Raw genomic sequence first — 15,423 nt, 5'->3', positions numbered from 1 at the left:
GTCCAGTGGGTGAACCTTGGAGCCTTAATACCACTAAGCCAGCTATCAGCTAATGATCCAAAATAATATAAGCCTAATTCATAGCTTATAAACTTTCTACAAATTCTCCATTTTCAAAATTATTCATAACTTTCAAATAAACCCAAAAAATAATATTAATAATAAACATATTATTTTGAAAATAATTCCAACATGTCTCTCTCGCACTTTACGAAATAATCCAAGTCATTAACATAAAGTATCTTCACATATAAAAGTTCAAAGAAATTGGATGGTAAACAAACAAGACACAAAATAATTTAATTTATTTGATTCGTAAATCTACTAGAAAGATAGATTCAAACTTTCAGAGAAATCTCCCCCGTCTGCACTCTGGAGGAAGACCCTGAGGGAAGCGTTTTAAATCAGTGCAATAGTTGTAGATCATGAAGTATTTCTGAACCCATCTCAGACGTCTTCGGCTATGGGCATCAAGCTCGTTGGCTAGCAACCCTGCATCGGTTAGGGAAGTGGTGGACTTGAAGGATGTAACATTGAAGTTCCGGTAGTATGCTGTGAAGGGTGACTTGGACCAATCAGCTTTCACCAATCCACCTCTTGTGGCCCAGTCGTCAGCGTTCCAAAGACTAGAGTAAATCTTCATGGGTTGGCTCTTTGGGAATGGAACGCCAATCGACTCTGCATTCTTGAATACTCTTATAGGAAGGTTATCAACCAAGAAGCTGGGATACAAAGAAAAAAAAAGTTGTGTTGGGAATTGTTTAAGTGCACTTGAAGTTAAAACAAACAAAGACAAGTCAAGGATAACCAAAGATCATAGAACTGTATCCAAGTTCACTAGGTTTGTTGTTGTTGGCAAATGGTAGAAATTAAAGTTGGTGTTTCTCTTACATTATATGTTGGGCTTTCCAGATGATGGAGTAAGTGTGAAAATTTCTTGTGGGGTCGAACCAGAGATAGAATTGCTGCTCCCTGTTTCCCTTGCCCTGAGTGAACACGTTGGTGTGTACAATATAAGGGTCACCACTAACATTTCCCAAGAATTCGAAGTCGATTTCATCGTGAGTTGGCCCCTGAGACGACAACTGCAATAGAAAAGAAGAGTACAAGCATGTGAAATAAGAGAGCTATGTTTGAATTTTTTAGCGTGTTTCTGGAAAGAATGACACGAAAATGACTTAAACCAAGCTATGTAAGAAAAGGTGTCTGAATTTTTTTTAAGGTGTTTTTAAGTTTTTAAAGGTGTTTGAATTGTCTGCCTACATGGGTTGTCTGCCCTTGAAAGCTGACTATGTACCTTCAACTTTCGCTTTTCAAGAGGCACATGCATGGAAGATGTCTCAAGCAGGCAAGGATTAATCATATATCCTGCTGCCTATTAGAAGCCAGAGGTTGTCGTTTGAATATATATTTATGTGTCTGTGTATGTGCTTGCTCTGTGTGTGTGTGTATGTGGAAAGTGAGGAGAAAAAATGAACGAGTTTGAAGACATACATAGTATGCAGTGACTGTGCCAGCAGAGTTGCCGGCAACAAGTTTGAGCTGCATATCGATCCTTCCAAATAGGTATTCATTCTTAGACTGAAAGCCAGAGCCAGAGACTCGGTCTAGAGACAGAGACAGAAGCTGTCCTCCTTTGAATATTCTGGCACGGTTGCCTCCCCATGTTATATCAAAGTCTTGGTAGAAGTTACCAGCACAGGTTGCAACTAATAAACAACTGAAAACTACACCAACCAATGCAAAACCAGAGAACCCCATTTTAGAGAGAGAGAGAGAGAGAGAGAGAGAGAGAGCTTGTGATAGTTATAAGGGAAAGGTTTTAGGGACAACTACATATATATAGGAAGGAGGAAATGGTTGTAGAGATGAGAAGAAAGGGAGGTCAGCTAGCTAGGTTAAGGAAGGGTGGGGGATGCGTGAGCATGCAATTACTGGAGGAGCCAAAGCTGGTGCCAGCTGAGCACACCATGAAAGCTGGAGGCTTTTGTTTGGGCATTGGTGTTTGGTTGATTATTTATTTATTTGTTTAGTTTTGCAGAGAATGCTATGTGTTATAATCATGGTGCTCTGTACTCTGTAGGGCCCTCTTTTGCTGTGATTTTAAATAGGTGGTGGATGACAACGAGTATGGTATGGTAGAACAAGGTTTGCAAGTTTTCTTTGGGACCACGAATCATGAATTTGAATTTCCCCATCGAGAAGAATGTAATATTGTACTCTTTCTTTTTCTTTTTTGAAAAAGAACATTCGAATTTTATTCAATTTCCAAACATACATACAATAAATGAGCAATACATTGAGAAACTTCCTTTGTATCAAACATCGAATCAGCAATGCTTAATGCACTTCTTGTCAAAGCATGAGGAATTGAATTAAAACCTCTTTAAATATGAACAACTGTCTATTGTTGAAGTTGAGCCAAGAGAGATCTAGCATCTTGAATATATTGCTAAGATCATACCAACTCTTGTGCCTTACTTTGTTATTTTAGAAGAGTGAGTACGTACTATAATCTACTATACATTTAGGGCCCGTCTAGATACAAAGGTGAGATGAATCTTATCTCATCTAATTTCAATTAATAATCTAACTACTATTTACAAACCATCTTAACTAATCTTATCTCAATATTCAAACGGGCCCTTAAATGTCTTCAAAAGACCAAAAATCTTATCACTTTCATTTTTGGCTCTCTGTTATGAATTTTATCATCTTCAATCATGCACATCACTTAATCATTGTAATATATTTTGAGTTATGTTTTATTTATTTAAATGATTGGTTTATAAAACCATTTGAGATATACCACATCAGCCAATTGTGATTAAAAATGATAAAATTGATAACATTATTTTATGGAAATAAAAATTTTTGTCATTTTAAAACACCATGCAGACATGTTTTAAGGAAAATGTCCAACATTAAGCATGAAAATGTCTTCATTAAGTTGGGTGGGGCTTTACTATTACCACCACAAAGTATTCTAGCATTTAGAAACAGAAAATCCAAGAAGAATATTGAAACCAAATGTATATTAAATGGCTTTGATTCTTCACAGATTACAGAAGCCATCAAAAGTGATAGTTTCCGTGACTCTCTCTCTCTCATACTATGCATGCAGCAGGAAGAAATGTACAAAGGAGAAAGTAGAAGAGTTATATAATAATAGTAGGAATAATAATGGGAGCAACATTAATACCAATTAATTTAAACAAAACCAATACATATGCATAATTAGTTGCATGGTATTAAACAAGACCCAAGTAGGTACTGAGGAGGCTAAAGATCCTGAAATTATTATTATAGATTAAAAGGGTAAGAGGGGGCAATCGGATGAGACTTTCTTATTAGTCGTGATTATAGTTAGAGACGAAGCAAGTTTTGGAAGAGCTATATGTAGTTCAACTTTTTTCAATATTAGCAAATAGCATTTTGTATTAACGAAATTAAAGAACGAAAAAAAAATATTAATACTAAAGAAAAACTAAATTTTTCAAGATTAATAAGTAAAAATAAGTCATTTTACACTAAAATGTTTTTAAAATCCAAATACCTGTACACATTCTGAAAATAATAATAAATACTGGAAGATCTATACGCAGAATTATCTTTTAGATGAAGTCTAAATTTGCATCTACTAACGAACTTTATGTTTTAAATGTGTTGAGAAACTTTAAAAAAATAAATTGCATCCTTTTCTCAAGAGTTCCTTAAAATCAAAAGTTTTTTTTTTTTTTTTTTGAAAATGGATAGAATTTTTATTCATCATATGCAAATCCAATCAGTCATTACAGAATTTTTCACTCAAAACTGAATTCAAAATCTGTACAGGATCTTCCTCTATTCATACTTTATCTTCTAGACTTGAAAGAGCTAACTTTGTCAATTTATGTGCCACGGTATTGGCCTCCCTATATGTAAAACAAACACTCCAGCTTGGTCTTGCCATGAGAACGCTTCTAGTATCAAAATTCACATTTCCATAATCTGTAGCTAAATTTTCCGTACTATTTGTATCCTTCACCATTGTCTGAGAGTCATCTTCTAGTATCACCCTTGTCAGCCTTAGCTCTATCAAAAATCCATAGATTTTCTCAAACCTAATGCCTTAGCAATTACAAGTTTCATTGCATGATTTAAATTTGAACACATAGCATCCAAAATCTCTCCTGCATTATCTCTGATTATCACTCTAGTCCCAGCTTGCTTCAACTGATTATCTACTGCACCATCCCAGTTGGCCTTGCATAATAATCCAGTTGGTTTTTTCCAATTGCTTAAGGGTCGCTCTATTCTTCTTGATTACATGCTCTATTGTTGGTAATTCTGGGCTGCAATAATGTAACACCCGGGCCAAAGCACCAAGTCCACTCTCTAAATATTTTGGGTCTGACATATGAAAAAGCCCATTTATTATTCTTTATTCACTACGTCGAGAGCAAATTTTTTTTTTTTTTTTTTGAAATGGCCAAACAACCGTAAGTTCTTGTACCAAAACCCACAACGTGCACGTTCGTATCCTTTGCATGCACATCTTTTTTGCTAGGGTTAACGGCATCACTATTTATTCATAAGTTTTTCACTTAACGAGTAGTTCATGCAAAGCCTCATTCTACTTCAACCACTTGCAACCCTAGACTAGGTTACCACCCCTTCTCGACGCACCAACGGCCTCTAGTCCTCGTCCATGAAACATCCAGCAACAACAGTGAACCACAGTGCCGCTTCACCATCCAGAACTCAAGCCGCCGCCCCATGCAGAATCGACGCAACCTGTGCATGCACTGCATCTCCACGGATCGTAGCTCCGCCTCGTCATGTGCCACCTTCACTTGACCATCACTGGAGCTCCAACTCTTCCGCCGTACACCACAGTCACCATCATCAACCTGTTTTTCCCTCAGCCTCCATGCATGAAGCCCCCGCTGCACGAAACCAAACTGCCTAGAATAAAACCACCATGATAGCCACTACTTAGCTTTGGTGCAACACCGCAGCTCCTCCACAATACTGCCTTGCATCACCGTACCCCACACAGCCTCATTGTCCCTTGTTTTAGCTTCCCAAAAGCAGAGCAATGTACAGCACCGGTGCCCTTGTCATTCAAAGCCACCACACACGGTGCTAGTGCCTCCAAGTCGTTACCACTGGCACAGAGAACTCCAACGGTCACTCCACTCCACGCCACTCCTATCTTGTCGCGTCCCTCTCGATAAGCCATCGACAGCACCTCCGTGTCACTCTCTCTCGGCTTACTCTATCTCTTTCATTTTTTTTTCTTCTCATTCGTTGGTCTCTCTCTCTAGATCTCTCTCTCTCACTACTCCGACATCGTGATCATCACTGCCCACTACACCCAGCTACGTCGCGTCTCCACTCTCTCGATGAGTATGGTCGCCTATGTTGCATTGTTTGGTCTGGAGTTTGCGTTTTACACATCAATTTTCCTTATGTGTTCAAGTTTTTTCCAAACAGCCCATGGTTATGTTTTTACATTCCCAAATCGCCTTTGTAACTAGGAGAGCTCATGGGGCATTTTTTTTATATTAAACTTGTTTTGCGTGGCTCTATTTGAGTGATAAGAAAGTCTACAGAAAATACTTTTCTTTTCAAAATAAATTGCTAAGTATTCTATTGCTAATTTCAGTAGTGTATTATAATAAGATTTTAGTTTTATTTTAAATACTTTAAAACTAATTACGTCTATTTTAATTTAAAGACATTTTTGCTTTGTCTACTTTAATAGATTTTGATATAATTATGTTATCCAATTTTATATTGTTTTATTGAATTTCAATAGTAAATAAGTTAGAAATTAATGTTTTAGTCGGAGTTATTAAGTGAAAAATGATAAATTTAGAAAGTGATGATATTTTAGAGCTAAAAAATTTTTAGGTTTTGATGTATTAAAATAGATATTTCAGGTTTAAATATTGAAATACATAGATTGGAAATTTATGGAAGTTGCGTGATTATTTTATTGGTGGCGATTAATATTTGTTCGGCATTTTTGAGGAAAATTTTGAAAATCTAAGAAGTTAAGGTAAACGGGGTTCCTATGCTAGAATTTGCATAAAAATAAAAATGAACTGAGGTTGATTTATGAAAATGTGCATTATCTATTTTGAAAAGAAATGTGGAAATAGCCTCAGTTATTTGTTTGTCATTACTCATTGAATTCTAATGAAAGAGAAAGCATTTTTGTCATGACTGGGGTAGACATGAGCTTATTTTTTGCATTCTATTTCTGATTTATGCAAAAACAACGAGTATGAAAATTTGTACATAAATATTGTAAATATGCTTTGGATCTGTTTTGATTACGAGGATAATATGATTTTGTTTAGTACTCTGTTTGGATAAGATGTGATTTCTAAAAACCTTTGGCATGACTCTTTGATTCTGAATTTGATTTTGTTTCTGCTCTATTCAGTTACGGCCATGACAAGGGTTATAATAGTGGATACGGCCTAACCATGGGTTACATAGTAGATACGGCCCAACCACGGGTAATAATAGTGGATACAGCCCAATCATGGGTTATAATAGTGAATACAGCCCTGCCACGGGTTATAGTAGTGGTCTTTGTTTTGAGTGTACACCTTAGTGACAAAGTGATTTATGTCTGCTTGGCTATCTGCATATGCACAACCCTACCACGGGGGTTATACATGGCTTCTGTTCTGATATGATGTTCTGATGATGATGATGATGATAATTTATGCTATGCCAAAGGATATTTTTGAATGAAATTATTTCTAAATCTTCGCTATGATATTTTGATAACATGTTTTGCTTCCGTACTCTGAAAATAAAAATGTTTTGTTCTGCATTCTGATCTCTATAAATGCTCATATTTACACACTGGAATATATTCTCTACTTACTGAGTTGTTGATAACTCACCCCTTATCTCCAATTATTTTTCAGATAATTTTGATGGTTCAGCTGGAGAACAAGAGTAGGAAGTTTTAGTAAGGTGTGACGACCGTAATGGAATAAGTGTCCGATAATACAAGTGCTTATTTGAGAGTCGTAGTTAGAAAACTGATTTATTTTTGGTTATTTTGATTCGAGTTAAGGATATTTTCAAGTTTTGGAAAGTTTTTAATTTATGTTATTGAGAATTTATTGGTTGTTCCCATGAAGGAACATAGATATTTGGGTTGATTAAATGGATTAACATTTTATGGAGTTTTCTGGATTTTATAGTTGTGTTACTGAAGTTTGATGTTATGTTTTAAGAGCTAACTCTCCAGACCTTCGGGATCGGGGCGTTATAAATAAACTCATGTAGACATTACTTTGCATTCAGTATCACCATTTTTGGATGCTTAAATTTGTTTTAAAAAATTAGGGAGTTTCTTCTTAACCATATTCTTCTCAATGTATAAGCTACTAATTCATTCTCCTCAGCATTCAACTTGTCATTTAGTTTCATCCATAGTTCAATGAAAACAAATTCATTACTCGACCACTTCTACACTAGGCTACCAATTTCAACTCAAATATCTAAGGCTGCAGAACAGCTCCATAAGTCATGCACATTTGACTCAACCTCTCTTTCACAAATTGGGCATAAGCTATTATCAGTGATGCTCTTCTTGAAAAGATTCAGTTTAGTTGGAAGAATTTCTTGTCCAGCCTTCCATAAGAAATGCTTGACCTTCCCTTCCACCTTTAAGTCCCAAATCCCCTTCCAACCATCTCCTGTATCAGCTAGTGTCGATGTTTCCCCTTTGATCAATATGTTTCTAAAGTGCTCTAAATGGTAAGCACTTTTAATAGAAAACATCCCATTATAAGTTTAGATCAACATAATTTTATCTTCAATGCCCAACCTACTCAGAGGGATGCTCATTATGACTTCAACTTCAACCTTGTTAAAAGTCTCATTTATCAGTTTTACCTTCCATCTACCTGTCCCTTGTTCAATAAGTTCACTTACAATTGCATCACTGTCTAAATTTTCTAGAGGAGATTGTACCTGGTATGATGTTGGTATTGGCAACCACTTATCTTTCCAAATACTAATCTGGCCACCCTTACCCACCTTCTATATCAAACCTGCTTTAACCAATTCTATATAAGAGAGCAAACTCCTCCATATTAGTGAGGTCCATTCCCTACTTTTGCATTTAATAGATCACCTTGCTTAAAATATTTATCCTTCACAACTTTTGCAACCAAGAATTTGAGGTTGTTTTAATATTCTCCAGCATTGCTTTGCAAGCATAGTCTTGTTGAAGTAATCAACATCCTTGAATCCTAATCCTCCTCTTTTTTTTATTCCCTCATTTTATCCTAACTCTCCAATGTACTCTATTCACATTCTGCTTGTGGCCCCACCAGAAACTCGACATGAGTGTAGTGATTTCCTTGCACAGCTTCCTCACTAGCTTAAAAAGACTCATTGGGAATGTAGGTATAGATTGTATCACAACTTTGATCAACACTTCCTTCCCTGCCTGAGACAGAAACTTGTTCTTCCAGCTATTTATTCTTCTCTATATTTTTTCCTTTAAGTGTCTAAAGGTATTATACTTGGATCTACCCACCATAGGTGGTAGCCCCAAATATTTTTCATAACATCCACACTTCTTTAATCCAGCTGCCCGAATGATTTGCCTTCTGACAACCAATGTAGTATTTGAGCTGAAATATATAGTAGCCTTCTGCTTGTTTAAGAATCTGACCTGAAGCTTTCTCGTATCTATTCAGTAGCACTTGTATCTTAGCCCATTCTACTGGGTTATCCCTTCCAAAAATAATACAATTATCAATCAGATGATTAACTCTAGTGACACCCCTGGAGATTGCAACACCTCTTGGTTCTCTACTATTTTGAGATGAGTTTATTAATGAACTCAGATCTTCTACACATAATATAAAAAGGTAAGGGGAGATAGGATCCCCTTGTCTTAACCCTCTAGAAGGCTTAATAGCTTCCCCTGGCTAACCATTTACAATCACAGAAGATGTAACTAATGTAACACATTCCCTGATTAAAGAAATCCACCTTTCTCCAAATCCCAATTTACTCATTATAGCTTCCAAATATCTCCATTCAATTCTATAATATGCTTTTGACATATCTAGCTTAAGTGTCATACTTGCAGAACCTCTTTTTTGTCTTGTCTTCATGATACGCAAAGTTTCATAAGCTATCATTATGTTGTCTGTGCTGAGTCTCTTAGAATGAAGGCACTCTGATTGCTGAAAATGATAGAACCCAACACCTTCTTTAACCTATTTGCTAATACTTTGTATACTAGTTTATATAAAACATTACATAAACTAATAGGCCTAAATTCACGAACAGTAAAAGAATTTTTCACCTTAGGAATTAATGCAATATATGTAAAATTAATACAAGAATCCAAAGACCCCCTTTTAGAAAGCTTAAAATAGATTTACATACCTCCTCCCCAACAGTACTCCAATAAATTTGATAAAAATAAGCCCCAAAGCCATCAGGACCTGGTGATTTGAGGGGTCCCATTTGCTTCAATGCATCTTCAACTTCTTCCTTTGTGAACTCCTTTTGCAAATCTTCGTTCATTTCTACAGTAACTCTTGGTTCAATAGTACTGAGACAATCTTCTATTGCTTCCATAGAGTGATTTGAGGAAGAAAAAAATATTCTGGAAATATTGACGAAAGGCCCCTTCTATTTCATCCATTTCATTCAACTGTCTGTCCTAGGAATTCTAATATGTTTGATCTAATTTTTTATTCTTCTCTAACTAGCACGTGCATGAAAATACATTGTATTTTATCACCCAATTGATACTAGTTTGTTTTAGCTCTCTGTCTCCACTTTATAGTTTCTTTTTCCAAGAGCTTACCTATCTCTTCTTGTAATTTCTTGATAGATGCTACATTATGGGGACCTTCATTTGACTGCTCTTGGTTTAATAGTTCAATTTTCTACACAATACTCTTTTATTCATCAAAAGCTTTTAAGGAACTCCATCTAAGTAGAGCCCCTTTACAGGAGTTTAATCTTTTCTAAATTTGTTGAATGGGATCCTGTTCTTCTACACTTCTCAACCATGCCTCTTGAATAATAGTACCTCCCTCATCCTCCATTGCTCATTTTGCTTCAAACTTGAATAATCTTCTCCTCTTCCTCCTTACAAAATTGTCATCATTCAATTCCAACATAATAGGTCAATGATCAGACCTAATAGCTGGTAAAACTTTCACCACCCCAGTGCTGAGTAATTTTGTCCATTGAGTATTAACTACCACTCTATCAAATCTCTCTTTTGTAAAAGAATCATCTACATGTTTATTAATCCATGTGAATTTAACACCTTCCCAAGAGCATGTCTAAAATCATTCATCTGTTTTTATGGTCTTTCCCTTCCCCTTGATTTTTCAGACTAGGCTAGTATCTCATTAAAATCACCTATCACACACCAAGGTTGATCTATGGGTGGCTTTATCATCGACAATAAATTCCATGTCGCCTTTCTTTTATTCAGTTTAGGATGACCATAATAACCCATGAGGAACCAATGTGTATTTGTTTTTCTAGATATGCTACTCTAGAGTGAATATGGTGTTGAGAGAAATTAACAATTTTGATATCCACATCTGCTCTCCATAGTAATGTCAATCCCCCTCTTCTTCCCACTGGCTCTACTACAAAGCAACCATCGAAATTCAATCTATTTTGTATGCCATCAAACTTACAAGCAAGCAGTTTTGTCTCTATAAGAAAAACTACTTGGGGCTTCTTTTCCTTTACCAAACGGCAAAGTTCATGAACTGTCCAGGGTTCCCAAGCCCCTGGCAGTTTCAACTTAATGTTTTTATAATGTTTGGCAAGGTTGACTCGTAGCCTCTACCATTAACTGAGTTGTTTTGGTGTCCTCTTTAATAACAACAAAATTCCCTTTCTTAGCAAATCCAGGGTCTAAACAGCCATCATCTACCTCTAACAACCTATGTTTAAAACCAGGACTCAACATAATAGAAGAATTGTTACCTTTGCTACGAGCTCGCCTCTTCCATTTGCCTTGGTTAGCCTTCCCTTTATTTGATCTACAATTATTCATCCTCTCTTCTGTAAGGTTTTGTAGTTCTTGACAGATAACACTGTAATAATTTTCATCATTTTTCGTTTGACTCATATTGGGCCTATAGCCCACAATTTCAGTGACTATGTCCATAGCCTTTTCTGTCACAATGTTTGACTAGCCCATATTCACTTCACCGCCTTCATCCACATCCTCACAATTTTCAAAGGGAATTATACTCTAAAGCCGGTCTACTCTCCAACACCACACACTAATGATGCGGCAAATCGGGTTTATTTTCAAAACGGTCCATAGCTCTAATTTTGCCTTTCGGTTTCGTTTTCCCTCCTTTTTTGCTCTCCCCCCTCCCTCCTTCTTTGCTCTCCCCTTCCCTGCCTAAAGCTTCTTCTCCCCCCTCTCTCTGTGAATCCCTCTCCCTCTGCCTGGATAATACAACCAATAACCAGTTCAGATGCAAGAAATCACACACACAAACTTAAGCTGGTTTAGAAAACAGGAATATAATTACCAAAGCTCAATAAACTCCTCCAAACTTGAGGTTTCTCATTTTAATTTTGAGGTTTTGCATTTTTCTATTTTGAGGTTTCTACTCTTAACATTTAGGTTTCTCATCTTTCTATTTCTCCCTTAATAATTTCTACAAACAAATAAACAATTGTTGACTTTTCCTTTCCTATAAGACAAAACTACTTTCAAAAGCCCACTGCAGGTTTCCATGAAGGGTGTTTCAATAAACGAGAAAAGAAAATTATATAGCTTTCCATCCATAAATCACTGCAGGTTTATGCCGAAAGTTCTAATTTTTTTATATGTCGAAAGCTCTCCAAGGCCGACTTTCATCCCCTCCTAGGTATGCCGAAAGTTCTAACCCAGCAATGCCGAAAGGTAAGCCATCGCAATAACCTAGATATTCTATGCTATTCCTACCTAAATTTATTTTTTGTTATTCATTCCCTCCTAGATGTTCTAACCCTGCCGAAAGCTTCTAACCCAACAAACATATTCATCCCCTCCCAAATTTCTAACCTGAAAGTTCTGTGTTTTACTATAATTTTTTTGAGAGAGAGATTGCCATAGAGAGAGGACTGAAAATAGAAGACCTTTAGGGAAGAGATTCACAATAGTCTGCCAAATCCGCAGTTCTTTGGTCAATCAGAGGCAGACGTATTGCAACACGGAAGAGGGCCTGAATCCAAAGCATGGAGGGAGAACGTGGGAGGAGAAGGAAAAATTCGAATGGAAGTGACAGGGAGAAAGAAGAAAACATGGGGAGTCTAACATGTCATTTTAAAAAAAAATAAAATAGAAGAAAGCCATGTGAGTAGGTGTGTGGTGTTGGAAACTTTAGTGGGCTTAAAGTAGAATTTCTCATTTTGAAATCTCATTTCCTTATCTACTGCTGATTTCAAATTTTTAATTTTACCCTAATTAGGATAGTTATTTTGATCCCTTATTTTTTCAGTTTCCTCCTAATTTCTCTAATTTTTTAATACAAAATTTGAATTCCCTCGATCCACGACTTCTGTTTCACTTCTACCTAAATCCTCCCTATTCACTGTGTCACCGGCCGACAACATAGCATTCTTTGAATTCGCTGGTCCCCCTCGATCAAACTCCCCATAATGAACATCCCGATCACGGTCACCTGCTTTTTCTTGTTCTGCTTCATGATGGCCATCAAAGTTTCTTCTTCGTGGGTTCGAATTTGCTCGAATCCATGCCCCAAATTGAGTTTTCTCACCCCTATTCTATGAACATCACACACTGTCTCTAAAGCACACTTGAGGAAGTTTCTCGTACCATATTGGAATCCACATTCTCTTCCCCACCAGATTACCAATTTGCCCCCTTGACAGTGGCTTCCTTATATCAATTCCAATTTTGATACTGAGGAAATTGCCCTACCCAATTCCATCGTCTCGCACATCTATCTCCTTGATGGAGCCAATTGATGTTGCAATTTGATTCCCAATTTCTCAATTCATACAAATCAATGGCAAATTGTGTAATTGAATCCAGAAATTCTCATAGTCAAAGCTCATATTGTTTGCGGGTGTCAAACTGTCAAAAGGTTTCAGTAAAAAAAGACAGTTATAAAATATCCAAGATTTGCCCTTAAAGAACTTTACTCCTATCTGCTTAATTCTCGAATGTAATTACAAAAAGTAATGATATCCACATAACACATTTCACAATATATTTTATAACACATGTTGTAAAATAAGAATATTTTGGTAAAATGATATTACTTTTACAAGTTAGTTTACCAAAATAACCTTCATTTTATAATATTGTTGTGTAAAATATTGTGAAAAGTGATGTGTATTTATCATTTTTCAATTAAAAATAAGTTTTGACTTATTTCTTGGAAAGAGAGGCTTTTCTACTTTCCAGATTTTTCCATTCGTAGATCGAATCACCTCCTTCCCTATCGTTCAGTCAGAGAACAGTTTTTCCACAATACTCATTTCCCCTAGTCTTCTCGACACCTCACCCATATGAGCTGTCTCAATATTTATTTCTACATTCTCTTCTTCCGAAAGCCTTAATTGTTCCCACCGTTCTTCCAATTCCTCCATGATTACTTGACCACTCAATCCTGAGGACTAGTGAGTTCTTCCTTCTCTTACTTACACGAGTAAGCCAAGACTAACACACCACCTAATTACTTTCCTTTCAGTAGAGAGAAGAGAAAAGTAAGAGGAGAATTATGGATGGTGGGTATATAACTTTAAAATCAAAAGTTTTATTTATTAAGAAATCGTATCTAAAAATTAATACAAAAGATAACAGTAGAATTTAAATTTCAGTAGTAGTTGGGAAAAAATAAAGATAAGTACCCTAAAAAAAGAAGTTTAGAAAGAAAATAGCCATAAATAAAAAATAAATAAAACATGTCAAACTTCATGTCACGAGCAAAACTGCCCATAAAAACCAAAATCTATAATGTAATCATGCAATGTGGCCTAGCTAGGCCGGATGGAGAGCAAAGCCTGCCTTGGCTAGTCGTTTTTTCCTCAAATTTTGATCTCTAGCTAGGTAATAATATATTGGAGCTGTGGTTAATTTAAACTTGGCACGCACGCTAGTTGATGATTTAACGCCACTTGCTCGAATTTGGAATATTGGCAGATTCATTTTGGCTCCTTGTTTAGGTTACGACGTTATATGCATGGGGCCTGACGCCAACAGCTTGTTTTAAGCCGCATGATGGAGATATAGCTTTTGACAAAAGGGGTTTTCACTATTTATTACTTTTTTTATGTTTTCTTTTTTTTTTTTTTCTTTTAAAGAAAGAGAAGAAATTATTCTCTTCTTGTTCTTGAATTAATAAGCAAACATGCACATGTATATACGCTATAATTTTTAAAGCACAAAGCTCTTCCCCTGTCACGCCATGATATTAATTTCTTTTTTTTTTCTTTTTTTTTAAATTAAATTAAAATAATTTGTAAAAATAAAATTTGAAAAGTCATAATATAATTCATCTTCTTGACAAAGTTATCTACCATTTTTTATCAATTCATTTTCCGTTTCATTCACTTCTCGTTCGTTATAACACTTTTGTTCATAATTATTATTTATAAGCATTTTATTAAAATTAGTAATTGAAAAATGTTATGTTTGAACAACTTCACATGACATGATATGAATCAAGTTATATACAAATTTTACATAAAATAGAATTTACAGGGTTGAAATGTATTTGAAGATTTTAAGAGATGCAAACAAGGTAGACTATTCCATACTATGCCTTAAACCGGTTCATTTTTAACGTAGTAATTTTATAGATCATAGGTTAAATCATGTGTTAGATTTCTTAGTAATTATGTCTCTACCTGCAGTGTTTAAAACTTACTTGACGTTACTTAAAAAGTTATATCCCGATTTATACACGCTTTTGTTACCCTTTTGGCAAGAAACGTGAAGAGTCATGACTTCCAGCTTTAATTTGCTTCCTTTACGATGTACGTACGTAGCATGGTTGTTCTTGTTCCCATGAAGCATGCATGCATCATCCTAGATAGTACAAAGAATGGAAGGAGATGAGAAATAATCCCCACAGAGAGAATGAGAAACTGTGGTACGTAGGAGAAGGGGGGGGCCCAGGGACAGTCGAAAATCCCCTAACCCACGGACTTCATGATCACCAACCAAGCAAGCAACCGCGGCGGTGCTTTAATATTATTAAAGATTCCTTTTATGACGTAGGTTTGGGATCGAATTGTCACCTTAGACGCGTGATTTCTATTATTATATATCTGACACCTAAGAAAATAGCCAACATTGTTTTCTTACCGAAGTTCAGACATTTTTTTGGGATATGCGAGCTATTTGACTACTTGCACAAACTACCAAATAAATGTCCTAAT

General features: G+C 35.9%; 1 protein-coding gene across 1 annotated transcript; it reads right to left on the bottom strand.

The window, feature by feature from the left end:
- Positions 1-225: 225 nt before the first annotated feature.
- LOC121247871 (xyloglucan endotransglucosylase/hydrolase 2-like) lies at positions 226-1,987 on the bottom strand. Its single transcript, XM_041146335.1, has 3 exons — positions 1,495-1,987; positions 892-1,085; positions 226-722 (listed from the first exon to the last, which is right to left on the bottom strand). The coding sequence occupies exons 1-3, from the start codon at positions 1,759-1,761 to the stop codon at positions 347-349; spliced, it is 837 nt and encodes a 278-aa protein (XP_041002269.1). The 5' UTR covers positions 1,762-1,987; the 3' UTR covers positions 226-346.
- Positions 1,988-15,423: the final 13,436 nt, after the last annotated feature.

The sequence above is a fragment of the Juglans microcarpa x Juglans regia genome, chromosome 1S (assembly GCF_004785595.1).
Source record: "Juglans microcarpa x Juglans regia isolate MS1-56 chromosome 1S, Jm3101_v1.0, whole genome shotgun sequence".
Taxonomy (NCBI): Eukaryota; Viridiplantae; Streptophyta; class Magnoliopsida; order Fagales; family Juglandaceae; genus Juglans; species Juglans microcarpa x Juglans regia.
This window is presented reverse-complemented; position numbering and strand designations above follow the sequence as displayed.